Consider the following 14,030-nt stretch of genomic DNA (forward strand, 5'->3'; position numbering starts at 1 on the left):
GTACACTATGCTCTGTGAAATGGTCTTGCTCAAGCATTCACTGATCTTAAAATGCCCACGGATTAAGAGCGCTACAACCCCACTGTGAATTGCGTTACCTTTAACACACAAAAATACAAATCCAACCGGCTGCTGTTGCAACCTATTTTTTTTTAATCTACCAATGAACATACAGTTTGCAGAAATATCTTGTAAATAGTGAAGACAAATGAGATTTCAATGATAATAAATAAATCAAAGGTTAAATTATTAAACAGAAATGGTTATTGCAGGACAGATGTTTCATTTCCATTTCTGAACACACTGCATGAAAAACTATAAATACAACCCCCTCCACCCCCTCTCTGTACGGTGGATTTAAGCAGCCATCACTAATCCTACATTCTTGGTGTTTATACTGAAATGACATTACTCAATATTAATGAAATACATATTTGTTTTTTTCAAAACTAGCTGAACATCACAGCTTGCTAAGTGATCACCTAAAATGCTGGAATTCCCCGATGTTTTCTGAGACACATCATACGAGCATTGCTATTTTCTCCCCATCTATGGGCATGTGTTGCTGGAGTGCATAACTGTGGTGGTGTCCCCATTTATCTGGCATCAGCATTTCACTATTAGAAGAAAGTGACACTGCTCTCTGGTGGTAGCTCAACAAAACAGGCATTCTCCAACCATTGACTGCCAGGCACTCGCTTCGTTCTTAATTCCTGGGCTGATAGGAAATCACCTTACGTTAAATATAGTGCAGCATTCTGTGTTTAAAAAAAAAAAAAAACCCCAAACAAAACAACTGAACATAAGGACGATGTGACCCTTATTTGAGGTATGATTTGAGGTGATATTTTGCTGCGCTCACAAGGGAAATATAGCAAATATAGAAAGGAATGTTTCCTTGTATGTTAGAATCCTACAGCAAGTCATGTGTAGGCTTTCCACAATACAAACAAATGAGTAGCTTATCCACAAGTCATATAAGCATGATGCCACTTTTATTGTATTTTGCAACAAATCGTGGATTGATTGTACAACAAAGAACATAACCGCTCATGTAAAAATGTTATCCACAAAATGCAGTATATCACAGTTTCTTTCTAATCCATGATAAAACATGCACTCACTTCCATATATTACTATGGACCTATATCCCAGAGTATAGCGTAACGCAACTAAGAATTGGTGTAACTGCAGGCCACAAAAGAGGCTGTTTCTTCTGACCCTTTCTAGTAATTGGTGTTGTTTCTGCAATTCCTGATTCCTTAATATGGCTAACAACAGAATAAAAACAATGCTTTATTTAACTAATAGTATAAATCTCTTTAAATCATTTAATATGGATGCACTCATACGACATGGAAAGTTGGTATAATGGCTGATATAATAATATACATATTACATAATTTTTAAACACTGATATTGACTCAGATTCAGCTTGATATGTTTTCGTCTTTAATCCAATGACATTTCACACCATAAAAGTATGTAATGACTGACATGACAGATTCTGCACGTAAACCAAGGACATATTTTTATTACCCTGTGTTATCATATCATATGACTGGAAAAAGAAGCTTGCAGAGAGTCACTCATTTATGAGGAGTAGGTGTATTTGAATCAGTACTGGGTATTAGCACCTTGATTTTGTTATTGTATCAAAATAGAAAAATGGGACCAGCACTCACCCCTTATCTCATTCATAAAGCTAAATAAACTTTTCATCTACAGCCCCATCCAGCCCACCTCAAAATATATGACTCAATAACAGCACTTTTTAAGATGCATAACACATAACCTATTTCTTATGGCATTATATACTCAGCATAAAATGGCCCAAATAAAGAGAAAATATATGCTGCTTTATATAAAATAAAAGATTCCTATAAAATACAGCACAGAAATGTTGTACATGAAATTCTGGCATAAGTGCATTGATAATTATGGCAACAACATGCAATTGTAGATAAAAGCATTTTCAGAGTATATTTATATATTTTGTATGAACATCGCATGGCACATTTTTTTTTAAATCTTCTTTACTGTGGCAAAGCTGCATCGTCCTAATCACTTCCACCACAAAGCTTCAACAGCAATTTCTTGTAATCCCCAGAAGTGTCTCCCTGCAAAACCAGAGATCATTCACTATTAAAACAAATCACAGACTACGCAAATGTACATGCAAACCTAATTTAGTTTGGTCAAATCATTCATTTTACATTGAACTTGCTACATTAGATCTGGGAATCATAGCAAAATTGCACACATGAAGGCATCTTAATGAAAGAATATGGATATTCATAATTATTAATTTTTTTATTCTGTGTTATCACACTAATGGTGTCTGTGCCACGGTCACAGAAACGTGTGTGGATGCAAACGTAGTGTGTGGTTTTGCTAAATGAACTGAAAACCACTTTAAACTTATGAAGAGGAAACAGAAACAGTTTACTTACAGAAATGTCAGTGTAGAGAGACTTGCCATACATCTTCAGGTATGCCTGGCGGATGTCCAACATATCAATCTCAGAGCGAGACACCATAATGCGGATAAGGGTGCGGTCTTTGGTTCCTAATCCCTGCACACACCAGACGTCATTTTAGCTGTAGTTAAACAACTAGGACTTAAATGTTGAAATTATTTAGCTGAACTTTCTGACCCAAGTTCCACAGACTTAGAGCAAAGTGTCTTACCTTCATGGCTTTGTGGAGTCTTTCAGCAAAATAGGCTGGTGTGTCTTTAATGCACTTCGCTGCAGACAAGACATTTTAGATTTGACATGTGCAAATATTTTCCAGGTCAATCACAACTAAATAAAACTGTACAATGATGACTTGACTGAAAGATAAATCCAGGCGGCTTAGAAGACTGGAAATACAACAGCAGTCAAGATTAAAACCAACTACAACTCAACCAGGAGAAATGTACAGGAAACAGAAAGCATACACAGAAACGTACAGAAACACACAAACCATGCACTGCACACTTAGGAGAAAGGTACAACACAGCAATGTGTGTGACAAAGAGTATGTCAACCACGGTGATGATGAACTCAGAGGGTGCTTAAATATTTTAGCATATTACCCTTTGCCTGAGAACGGACAGCAGGTTAGAGGACAATTTGAGAAACACAAAACAGTTAAAGCAAATAATACAAAAAAAAAAGTTTTAATTATTTTTTAAAGGGACTGGTTTTTTTTCTGTTCTAAGAGAGAAGGTATGATCATATCTAAATATTCTGAATCTCTGATTGACTATACACTACTTCTCCATGACCTATGAACTGTATAATCTGTTCTATGACATACTCACAGCAGTTTATTAAGCAGTGAATACACATAGTATACAGCTTTTCACATGTATTACATTAATATGTAAACAACAGTGGCACTGTGTTCAGAATCTGAAAAGTGGGATGATTAACATAAATTCTGCCTATGAGGTGGACGAACAAAATTGCGAGTGAGGGAACGGTGTTTAAAAACACCAGCATTAGTGCCATTTCTAGCAGGGAAACACCTACAATCATGTTACAGCTGTGCTATGGTCCATCCGCTATTAAATTAGTTCCTTACAAAGATGGACAGCATAAAGAGGCATTTGAAAACTGTCAGTAACTCTACATGTGAATGTATGCCTAAGTTGGGTCTATACAAAATAAAAGTATACGAAGACACAAGAACTTTGAATTCTACATTTAAATTTATGTTTAAGCTCAAACCCAGATAAAACATCTTACCAACAGCCACCATGCCACCCTCCAGATCTCCAGACATCTCCCTCTCAATACTCTTTTCAATGCTTCTGCCACACATGTGCTGGTATTCCTGAAACACTGGACCCACAAACACACAGTTCTTAAAACAATAACCACTCACTGAAGAGACACCTACTGCACATGTTCTACAATAATAAAAATAAATAGAAGTAGAAAAATAAATTAAATACATAAATAAATAAAAAATGAGAGAAAGATTTTCTTCAATTATGGCACTGAGCAAGAGTGATCTGTTTAGTGTTTTAATACTAGGTAACTTTGCAGCATCCTTTAGTGAATTGGTCATTTTATTATTCAGATTTTTGTTCATATCTACGAACCACAAAAAGGTACTTTAAACCACATAACCTATTATTTTTCATTGGTTCAGTGGTTTTAACCAGCACCCTCATATGGCAGTAATGAAACTGACTGTGGTTTCACCAGTAAAGACTCAAATATTGTGAACTTTTAGGATCAAGGATAAAGCTTGATTTTATGGTATGGATAAGTCCAACTGTTCAAAATTAATCCTGCTCAGTGTCCTGTCCAGATACCTGTACTACCTTTGAAATGATATGGAATAAGTCTCCCTTAAGGTCATAATGTTGCAAAGATGATAGTTACCTGCTCTGAGGTGAGGTTTGCTTCGAGCACAAAGAATTGCATTGAACTTGGACTCATCTGTGCCCAGTTTATTTTCACCAGCCTGATAGAGAGTCTACAGGAGAGTAAAGTGTGTAGATGAAGTGTGAGACTTCAGAACATAGAAACATTACAGTAACAATAAAATTAATAAAAAATAAAAAAAAGTCACTCGACTACCTGAGCATCTTGTTTGGCTAATGAGATATCCACAGTCTCTCTCTCATCACGATTGCCCTTTGAGATAAAAACAAACAAACAAATAAATAAATATTTAATAATTAAAAAAAAAGATAAGTAATATTTTAAATGTTAAATGAAGGAGTTATAACATGCAACATTACATTACTATCACAAAAACTCTGTAAGGAACTGCTAAAGTGTTGGTACAAACAATAATAACTGATTAATAGACTGAAAATAGAAAAAAAAACAATATATTTTCTATGATAAGATTTTTTTCCTCTCTAGACCTGCTAGTAAAAAACCCCAAAAGAACCTGAGCAAGAGAGATGAGCAGCCTGCGAAAGTGCCCTGATGTATCGCCACTAATGGCATCCTCCAGTGATTTCTTGTTTTCTGTTTAAAAAAAAAAAATAAACAACTGAAATTCATTATCTTGCTCAGTTCAGACTTCATTGGAAAATGTCAGTGGCATGATGATTTATTTTCTTCTAGTATTTCAAGGCGTAATAATGCATAGGAACGAACCAGCTTTGTAGATTTGATTGATTTCTCTGATTTCATTATTGTTGCGAGAGGACAGGATCTCGATCAGACAGGCCTCATCAGTACCTGCTCCCTGTCCAGTACAGTAATCAAAGGTTAAATAGCACAACAATAACCTACATGTGAAACAGATTCATAAATTTGTAAAATCTACTTTGATATAATAAAGATTTGTTTATATATTTTCTGTTATAAATGCCTTTATTTCCAAATCACAGCTTGGAACATCTCCTAAAATGTAAACTTGATACATAAAGTACTTTTCCCCTTGGACTGCACATTGTGAAACACATATATAAGAAATAAGACATGTGCGTTAGGAAACAAATCAAGCCAGACATGGTGTGATGGCCACCATAAGTGTTTTACTCCTTTTATACAACAGCACTGTGTCAACACCTAAAATACATTGTATTAAAAAAGGTATTAAATATATTCAAATATTTGTGTGTATTGGTGCAGTTCTCATGTGAACATGTAGTATGCCCCTTTTCCACCGAGGCAGTTCGAGTGCTGGTTCGGAGCCAGAGCCTAATTTAGAACCAGTTCTTTCTGTTTCGACCACCAAAGCACCGGCTCCGAACCAGGAAAAGTGGTTCTTAAGTAGCACCAAAACGTTGCTGGTCTAGACTTAAGAACCGCTTGGGGCATGGCTACCGTTAGCGCATTTGATAATGTACCTTAAGTATACTAATGTTTAATACACTTTTACTTTACCGCGATATGATACATTATCAGCACACATGATACTAGGTAGCTACATGCTAAGGCTAACGTTTTTTCTGTGTTAACGATAAAATAACGCTATGTACTTTATCGATTACAACCTCCGTTTATACAGATTACATGGAGCTGCATGTACACGTTTTATTCGCCGCGTTTGGATGCCAATGTAGGTTCGCAAAGCCATGAGCATTAACAGTAAAGCAACATCCGCCATTGTTGTTGTGTTTGCCGCTGCTGCGCTAACGTTGCTGGGACACGTGACACGTATACAGTGACGTCACACTCGGCGCTGTGATGGCTCTCTAGCCGGTGGAAAGGCAAACCGGTTCTTAGAAGGTTCGCCAGTGGAACCAACTTTGAACCAGAACTAGCGCTAGCTCTGAACCAGCACCCGGTTCTTTCCGGTGGAAAAGAGGCAGTAGTACATTATAGCAGTTATAAACAGCTATTTCCTCACCATGCTTCATTTTACTCCCTGCTGAAGCTAATAAAAAAACCTTTAAGGTAATAATAATATGCTATCCAACACCAATCATTCTTTCTGACCAATCAGAATGAGTAGTACTCTGGTATAAAATGAAATAATTCCTTTTTTTTTTAACAACATAATTGAATTAGAGATTATATACAAACCTTGATGGCCTCTTTTAGCTCAGATGCATCAAACTGAGCAGGAGTCTTCAACATGGCCAAAACCAGTTTCTCAAAGTTCCCAGAAAGTTCAGACTTCAGATCCTTAACCAAGTCCTGAAAAATCAGCCAGTATGCGAATGATCAATTTCAGTTGTAATCTTTTTGTACATTTGAGTAGTTAAACTATTGCATGCTGAAAACTCTAGGGAAAGGAGGATAGAGGTTCACTACTTCGACACATCAGAGTTTTCTATTTTAAGACTAAAATATTAAAACTTTTTACTGTATGAATAAAAGGGCATTAATTAAAAAATAGTAATAAATGCTGTAAGCATGCAAAAGTTTCTTACAATAAAGGATAATTACCTTCCCATAGGCAGTCTTGTATGTAACCAGCAGAGGTACACGCTGCCTGCAAGAACGACTTCCAAGAAGATTAATAATAGCCTGTTCATCGGTACCTGTTGAAACGTGTCAAATTATAAATACAGGCATTTCCCCGTTGTCTGTGGAAACTTCAACACTGGCAAATTAGCAAAAAAAAACACAATTTGCATGAACCTTACACTTGGACCTCTTAATGAAGTTCAAGTCCAAGATTCTTTTTCCCATTCACAGAGTTATACTGTATATAATTCTTGCAGCAAAATGTATATAAAAAAAAAAAATCCAATTGTACAATGTATATGTACATGCAGTGGCGTGTGTGACAGCAGAACAGGTTGTGCAGAAGAATGTAAGGTAAAAAGAAGTATATACAAGATATTCACCAAAGCCTTTCATTGCTTTCCTGAGAACTTCTACATCTTTTAATGGGTCTGCTCCAGGAAAATCTGGGATGGTTCCTCTGAATCCACGCTAAAGTCAAAAAACAATAAGGCAAAGGAATAGAGCAAAACCAAATTTCAGGCTTTAAAAAAACTATTGGTTTAGTAACAAATTATAAATAAATATTTGTTAAAAATGCATATTCTTACATTAATAGCAGGAGCAATTGGAGCTCCTCCTCCATATGTGGGCATGGACGGATTGGTAGCAGGCACATTGGGATAATTAGGTACAGACGGAGTCAGTGATGGACCTTGTGGGTAGCCTGGCATGGATGGATTGGCTGCTGGGGCTTGTGGATAGCCTGGCATGGATGGATTGGCTGCTGGGGCTTGTGAATAGCCTGGCATTGGGGGATTCGGTGAAGGGGCTTGTGGGTAGCCTGGCATAGGCTGACCTGGAGCTGGCCCTCCTGGATAGCCCATCCCTGGGGCCTGAGGCATGGATCCTCCTCCCTGAGGGGATAGGCCAAAGGGCTGTTGGTTAGGGTAGGATGCAGGACCCTCAGTAGGTACTTGAGGGTACATGGATGGATTTGAACTAAATCCACCCAAGGCAGTAGAGATGTTGTTTGCCTGTGATGAAAGGATTTAAAGGCAATAAAAAAAAAGCACATAGCAAAGCACTAACTGGACAATTCAGAGAAAGACGTGCGGTGGAACAATTACACAAAACACAGCTGTGAAAAGATCACATGGACAGGACATGCATTTTAAAATGATTTAAAAAAGCATTACAAGATAATACCGTGTTCCAATAGTTTCTTGCTTTGTGTCTAGCAAATGACAAGATGTCTACGCATCGTTTTCTAAATCCTACAAGCTAAAAGCACTGTGACCTGATATCATGTCTATGTATTGCAGATTTGTTCTATTGGTTTTCTATGAATTGGCTAGAAAATTAAAATCTGTTTTTTTGTATTAATGTAAAAATAACTGCATTATTATATGTATTAACAAATAATTATTTCACCCATATAAGAAAGAAGAGACAGAAATATGTTATGAATTAAAGTTTCAGAAGAAGAATCACAATGAAGGAGGAAAATCTTCAGCAATATCAGACTACGCACCATGCGATTATACAAAAATAATCCACTTTGTACCGAATTGTACCACACCAACAGTATAATAGCATAGTCTATCGTGGGTTATTCTTGACATAATATACACAGCAAAAAATACTCCTGTTACAGTATCTATACTGGATTTCAGAACATTTTATCAATATGATGAAACTTACCATTGCAGGTAGATTGCTTGCATTAAATCCAGGCATTCCTGGAGCACCGGGAGCTCCCCATCCACCTGCAAATATACAACAAATTATCAAACAAGTTATTTTTTTAATAATTAAAAAAATTGTTATCTTTATAAACATAGTTAAAGCAGGTAACCGTTGCTGTTGTCCATCATAATCAGTTTGCAACTTGCCACCTAAAGAGCTGTCTTTATGGATGAAGTCAAGAATGGAAAACACGACACGTTTGACCAAACCCTCTGACGTCTAAAGATGACATCCCACTTCCTTTACTTCAAACCCAGAACTACAATTTAAAACTAAGTTTGAGTTCACTGACACCAGGCAGTCAGAGTATAGCCATCACAAATTATCCTACCAAAGAAATTTAAAGAGCCTTAGCTTTAATGAGCAGCTAAATTTTAAACTGACCACAAAACACATACCTCAAAAAAATGTAAGACTGAAAATACATGCTAAACAGGAAAAATATAATAATTATAATAAAATCATCATTGCGATATAAAAGTTTGTCATGACTTAGAAAATATGCACTCATTTATTTTTGTGAGAGAAACTCTAGACTTAAACCAGTCACACAGGTTCAGGAGATGATACTCCCATGGTAGGAAACTCTGACACCCTTGCAGGCAGCAATGTTTGTGTTTTCTCCAACAGACAATATTTTGAAATACACAACTGCTTAGGATAATCCAAACAGTGTTTTTCCACAAAAACACAAATCTTTCAGTCATCTACATGCAAACCTACATACTGAGTGAGTCATTTACTAACAGAAGTTTCCACATTTGTGAAACATAATTGACAAGGAGTCTTAAGTATGCCGGTTTGGGCTTCCTAATGACGTTACTCTGAGAATGACGTACCTGGAGGAAGGGTAGGAAAGGCACCTGGCTGGCCTGGGTAAGCACCGGGCTGGGGCGGGTATCCCCCTGCTTGAGGAGGATAACCGCCTGCTTGAGGAGGATAACCGCCTGCTTGAGGAGGATACCCTCCTGCTTGAGGAGGATACCCGCCTGCTTGAGGAGGATACCCTCCTGCCTGGGGAGGATATCCACCAGACTGGGGAGGGTAGCCACCGGCCTGAGGAGGATAACCACCGGACTGAGGAGGATAACCTGGATAACTCATCTTTTATTCTGGAATGAAGACAATAAAATCTGTTACATGCTTACTACTATGATATAAGCTCTGGCATTTGGTGAATACAAAATAGAGATAAAGAGCATATAACCTCAGTATATTTCATGACAATTGGGGGGAAAAATCAAATCTTTTCTGACTGGAAAGTACGGTTACACTTCAAGTGTGTTTTATAGAAATGTTGAAGACTAAATGAATCACTTATTAACATGATGCTTCACTGAACTTTTAATACTTGAACTCTCATTTACACACACACACACACACACACACACACACACACACACACACACACACACACACACACACAAACAAGGGTGTGAGAAAACAAAGACATGAAAGCACAAAGATGAGAATGACAACACAGCCTGTGATATAGAACAGTCAAGATTTTCTTTTACCTTCTTTTTCAGTGTAACACAACAGAGGGGTTTATAAAGTAATGATTGGCTTCTAAGTCAGACGGCAGACGCTGCTGCAGAAAGTGTTTAAACAGGTGTGAAAACTGCAAAAATGATGCTAGAGCTGCTCTGTACAAACTGAAAATAAATGCATGGTCCAATTCAGAAGAAAAGCAACAGAAGAAGGATCTTAAAATTGTTCTTAGAGAAACATAACCACTTTGCCCCCATCTTATCACTGGCTTCCAGTCAAATGTTATATTGACTGTAAAATACAATTATTGGCTTTTGAAGTACTGAGATGAATAGTCTTGTGTCACAATAGCTGCACAAATTTCTGGTCATTAATGATCCACAACACCTACTTCGATCAAAAGAATCACGCTATTTGTTGGTACCCAGAATAACGAATTCTCCTCCAAAGTTTTGGAACAACCTTTAAATTAATGTTCAAGACACAATGTTTTTTGTGTCCGGTTCTTATCATTTTTTCATCTTCATTTTTTTTTCTTGCCACCTCATGTTTGGCTTGCTCATTGGGGAGGAAGTTACACATTAAAAATGTATACATTTCTGTTAAACTGATTTGTGAAAATGCCCATTGTTAAAAGCACTATACAAATGGAATAAAATAGAATAAAAAATTAATACAAATAACCATGCTAATCCTGTACCCCCACATTCACAACATACTTTGAGAATGACAAGAAAAGTCATACAAAAGAGTAAACAATTTCCTGCCTTGAAATTTTTTGTCATGAATTATTATAGTTTTGGACACTTCTTTGAGTCTGGCATACCTTCAGCTACGTATGTTCAGTGGTCTGTAAAACCCTGAGGGGATTTTTAGTTTTTGTTTAAAACTGTGGTATTTACTTTGACACCACATTGTGTTTTTCCAGTCATGGAGGATTTCTGAGAACTAATTACAAAAGATCTTTACAAAAGATCTCCACTCAAACCACAGTGACGTTTCACAATCTGACCTTTTGCTTTATCAAGTAAAGGACCACAAAAGCATCTTCTAAGTTGTTGTACAGTTGGATTTAGCAGGGGGGAAAAGGTAATCTAGCATAAGCCTTGTCATAGCTCATATGCAATCTCTGTTCAATGCAATGCTCTAAAACAAAAAATGTTAAAAATGATATCCATACAAACTTTTTGTGACCTTCACATGAAGGTTATTAAGTGCAAACGACAGCTTATGTTGCTCCAAAGATGCTGTGACTCTTTGTTTAGGTTCCAATTAATTAATTATCAGTTTCCCTGAAGTGTGACACAAATATCAAAAGCTTCCAATAAGAATCTGAACATCAATGCTTTGTTGCATGTGTATAAAGTTCATGCTAAATTTAAAACAATTTGTCGATTTATAACAACGACAACAAATAATCCCATCCTTTACCTTTTGCATTATCCCTACAGTGTTTAATGTCATTTCTCTATGTTTATATGCGTGATCACGATTCTGTCAAGGGAAACATCCAGACAAACACACAACAAAGGAACCTGGTTACTTTGCATTTTATCTCCACTGAAACACATGTGAATAGATTCTCAGTGCTGTTATCAGTATAGTCCTCTCTTCGCCAACCAAATATAACCACCGCATGCTGACAGGCTGCATTCATACTGTCATAAAATTGTACAAACATGCTGAACGTGAGCAAATATTCGGATGAACAGGTGAACTTTGCACATGGATGCACACCTGAAAACTACAGTTCTGAATTATGAGTTACTTCTGACTTCTGGATAATTTCTCTGAGCATCTGAATACTGAACATCTGAATACTGAACATCTGAAATTCACACATTATCACACATCTGAAAGAAGGAAAATAAACCCAGATTTTAGTAAATAAACCTTTTAGAGGCGACATGACATTAAAACTCTACAGAGTGGCGTGCATGTGAGAGCTGACCACACCCACTGCACTGTGACGTCATAAACACTAAGCCGACATCTTGGCCGTAAATTAAAAACGAACACACCATAAAAAAAAAAAAAACCAAAAAAACCCAAACATTTGATTATCTAGAATTGAACTCTAACCAAACTACCATTCAGGCCCAGTCCAGCTCGGTGTAATTTAACAACATGGACGCTGAAAGTTTACACTACATTTATAGTAACCGTTTAAACATGCAAATAAACAACAACTGCTACGATAGTTAGTGTCTCTGCTTCCTGTAAACATTCCCCAACAAACACAACAAAAACAAAAGCAAACCAAAACAGCTAGCTTACAGCGAGAACTGATTTTTACTTACATAGCCACTAGCGCTTGGCAAAGCCTTTCAACAGAGCACTTCTGTGGACTTTTTGGATCAGAAAGAACCAGGAAGGTTTCTCTGTGGGTGGGGAACCTTAAGCTTCCCAGTCAGTCACTGTGGACAAATGTACGTCAGATGTGGGTGCGTTCACTTTGCGCAGAGCACCAACTCCTGCGCACAACTCTGCTATAGATTAAGGCAGGGCTCTCAAGTTTTGAAGACAGGCAAGAGTGACATTTCCAACGGCATTCACTAAATTCCAGGGGTTTCGTTACCACGACGGAAAGTGGGTGTGTTTCCGGAGGAGGTCTTGGACAAAACAGTCATACAGGTAGATTTATTTTAGAAAACATATAAAAAACCAAAAGCTACGGTTAGGTTTGGATTTGAAGTGAAAATTTTGTTCCAGTTTGGACGGCTAGGGTTAGAGTTAGGGTTAGATTATCAAATAGGCCACGCCTACCAGATGACGCAATATCTGTTACGATGTTCTGAAATCCATGGAAATAAGTCCCCCCCCCCAAAAAAAAACAACAAAAAAACACTGACCACATTTTAACCAAGTGCACAGTATTTGTTCAATTTCCATTTATTAATGTGTGTGTGTGTGTGTGAGAGAGAGAGAGAGAGAGAGAGAGAGAGAGAGAGAGAGAGAGAGAGATTATGACTGGTGTTATTTATTGTGTTTGTTGCCTTTTTTGAAGTAAAAGGTAGAACTGAGGTGTCTGGTTGTGATAAATAAACAGGTTCAATCCAAACATCAGTAAATAAAACAATTAATATAATGTCAACTAATGACAATTTCAATACAAATATATTGTCAGGGGAAATTTCTAAAAGTACAAAACTCTGATAAATAGCCAACATATTTTGTAAACAGGAAATTAATCTAATACAGATTTTTTTTATAGTTAATCCCAGAGATTAATAATCCCTGAGACATGGTTCTGATTCTGATATTAGCACCCAAGACATATTGTGTGCCAACCTGCCCCCAATTTGTTTGGACTGGTGTTTAGAGGGTTTGAGCTAGACACAAAATTGCTATAGTAACTTATAAGACTGGCCCCTACATGTGTGCCAAATTTCTTAACTTTCCTATGTACGGTTCTATGGGCTGCCATTGACTTCAATGGCAGAAAAGGAAGAATAATAAATATAGCTGCAAGCAGCGATTCCGGGGTCAAGCCGATCAGATGCGCTCAGAACATGTCGCTGATGAACCATACCAAGTTTCGTAGTGATATAGCATTGCATTCGTAAAATACTGGACTTAACGTGAAAATCTCGTGGCCACTAGGTGGCGCTGTCACGAAATGTTGCGAAATGTGTGTGTGTGTCACTGTGGTGCTGATTCTGATATTAGCACCCAATACTTGCGATTCTGGTTCTGATATTAGCACCCAATACATATTGTGTGCCAAACTGCCCCCAATTTGTTTTGGACTGGTGTTTAGAGGGTTTGAGCTAGACAAACCAAAGTTGTTATAGTAACTTATAAGACTGGCCTCTACATGTGTGCCAAATTTCATAACTTTCCTACGTACGGTTCTATGGGCTGCCATTGACTTCAATGGCAGAAAATGAAGAATAATAAGAACACTAACGATAACAATAGGTGTCTACGTATAGG

The 14,030-nt window shown here is 37.2% G+C and overlaps 1 protein-coding gene across 4 annotated transcripts; it reads right to left on the reverse strand.

Moving 5' to 3' along the window:
• Positions 1 to 978: 978 nt before the first annotated feature.
• On the reverse strand, positions 979 to 12,823 carry anxa11a (annexin A11a). 4 transcript variants are annotated; one of them, XM_027142024.2, is made up of 15 exons: positions 12,395 to 12,823; positions 9,443 to 9,715; positions 8,559 to 8,623; positions 7,466 to 7,771; positions 7,259 to 7,346; positions 6,855 to 6,949; positions 6,489 to 6,602; positions 5,112 to 5,202; positions 4,900 to 4,979; positions 4,581 to 4,637; positions 4,383 to 4,476; positions 3,738 to 3,833; positions 2,692 to 2,750; positions 2,454 to 2,576; positions 979 to 2,120 (listed from the first exon to the last, which is right to left on the reverse strand). In XM_027142024.2, the coding sequence occupies exons 2-15, from the start codon at positions 9,705 to 9,707 to the stop codon at positions 2,061 to 2,063; spliced, it is 1,593 nt and encodes a 530-aa protein (XP_026997825.2). In that variant the 5' UTR covers positions 9,708 to 9,715; positions 12,395 to 12,823; the 3' UTR covers positions 979 to 2,060. The 4 variants fall into 4 exon arrangements, with proteins under 4 accessions (XP_026997825.2, XP_026997824.2, XP_047668529.1 ...); XM_027142023.2 differs by having other exon boundaries at positions 7,466 to 7,891; positions 12,395 to 12,822; XM_047812573.1 differs by lacking the exons at positions 9,443 to 9,715; positions 12,395 to 12,823 and adding an exon at positions 8,713 to 8,779 and having other exon boundaries at positions 7,466 to 7,891.
• Between the last annotated feature and the right edge of the window lie 1,207 nt (positions 12,824 to 14,030).

Source organism: Tachysurus fulvidraco, chromosome 4, assembly GCF_022655615.1.
Source record: "Tachysurus fulvidraco isolate hzauxx_2018 chromosome 4, HZAU_PFXX_2.0, whole genome shotgun sequence".
Classification (NCBI taxonomy): Eukaryota; Metazoa; Chordata; class Actinopteri; order Siluriformes; family Bagridae; genus Tachysurus; species Tachysurus fulvidraco.

What these genes read in the sequence shown, in the direction of transcription:
- anxa11a (XM_027142023.2), bottom strand. Translation starts at nt 9,707, where the DNA reads ATGAGTTATCCAGGTTATCCTCCTCAGTCCGGTGGTTATCCTCCTCAG. An exon ending in CAAGCAATCTACCTGCAATG is followed by an intron (nt 7,892 to 8,558) that starts GTAAGTTTCATC and finishes CTTTCATCACAG; the next exon opens with GCAAACAACATCTCTACTGC. An exon ending in GAAAGCAATGAAAGGCTTTG is followed by an intron (nt 6,950 to 7,258) that starts GTGAATATCTTG and finishes ACGTTTCAACAG; the next exon opens with GTACCGATGAACAGGCTATT.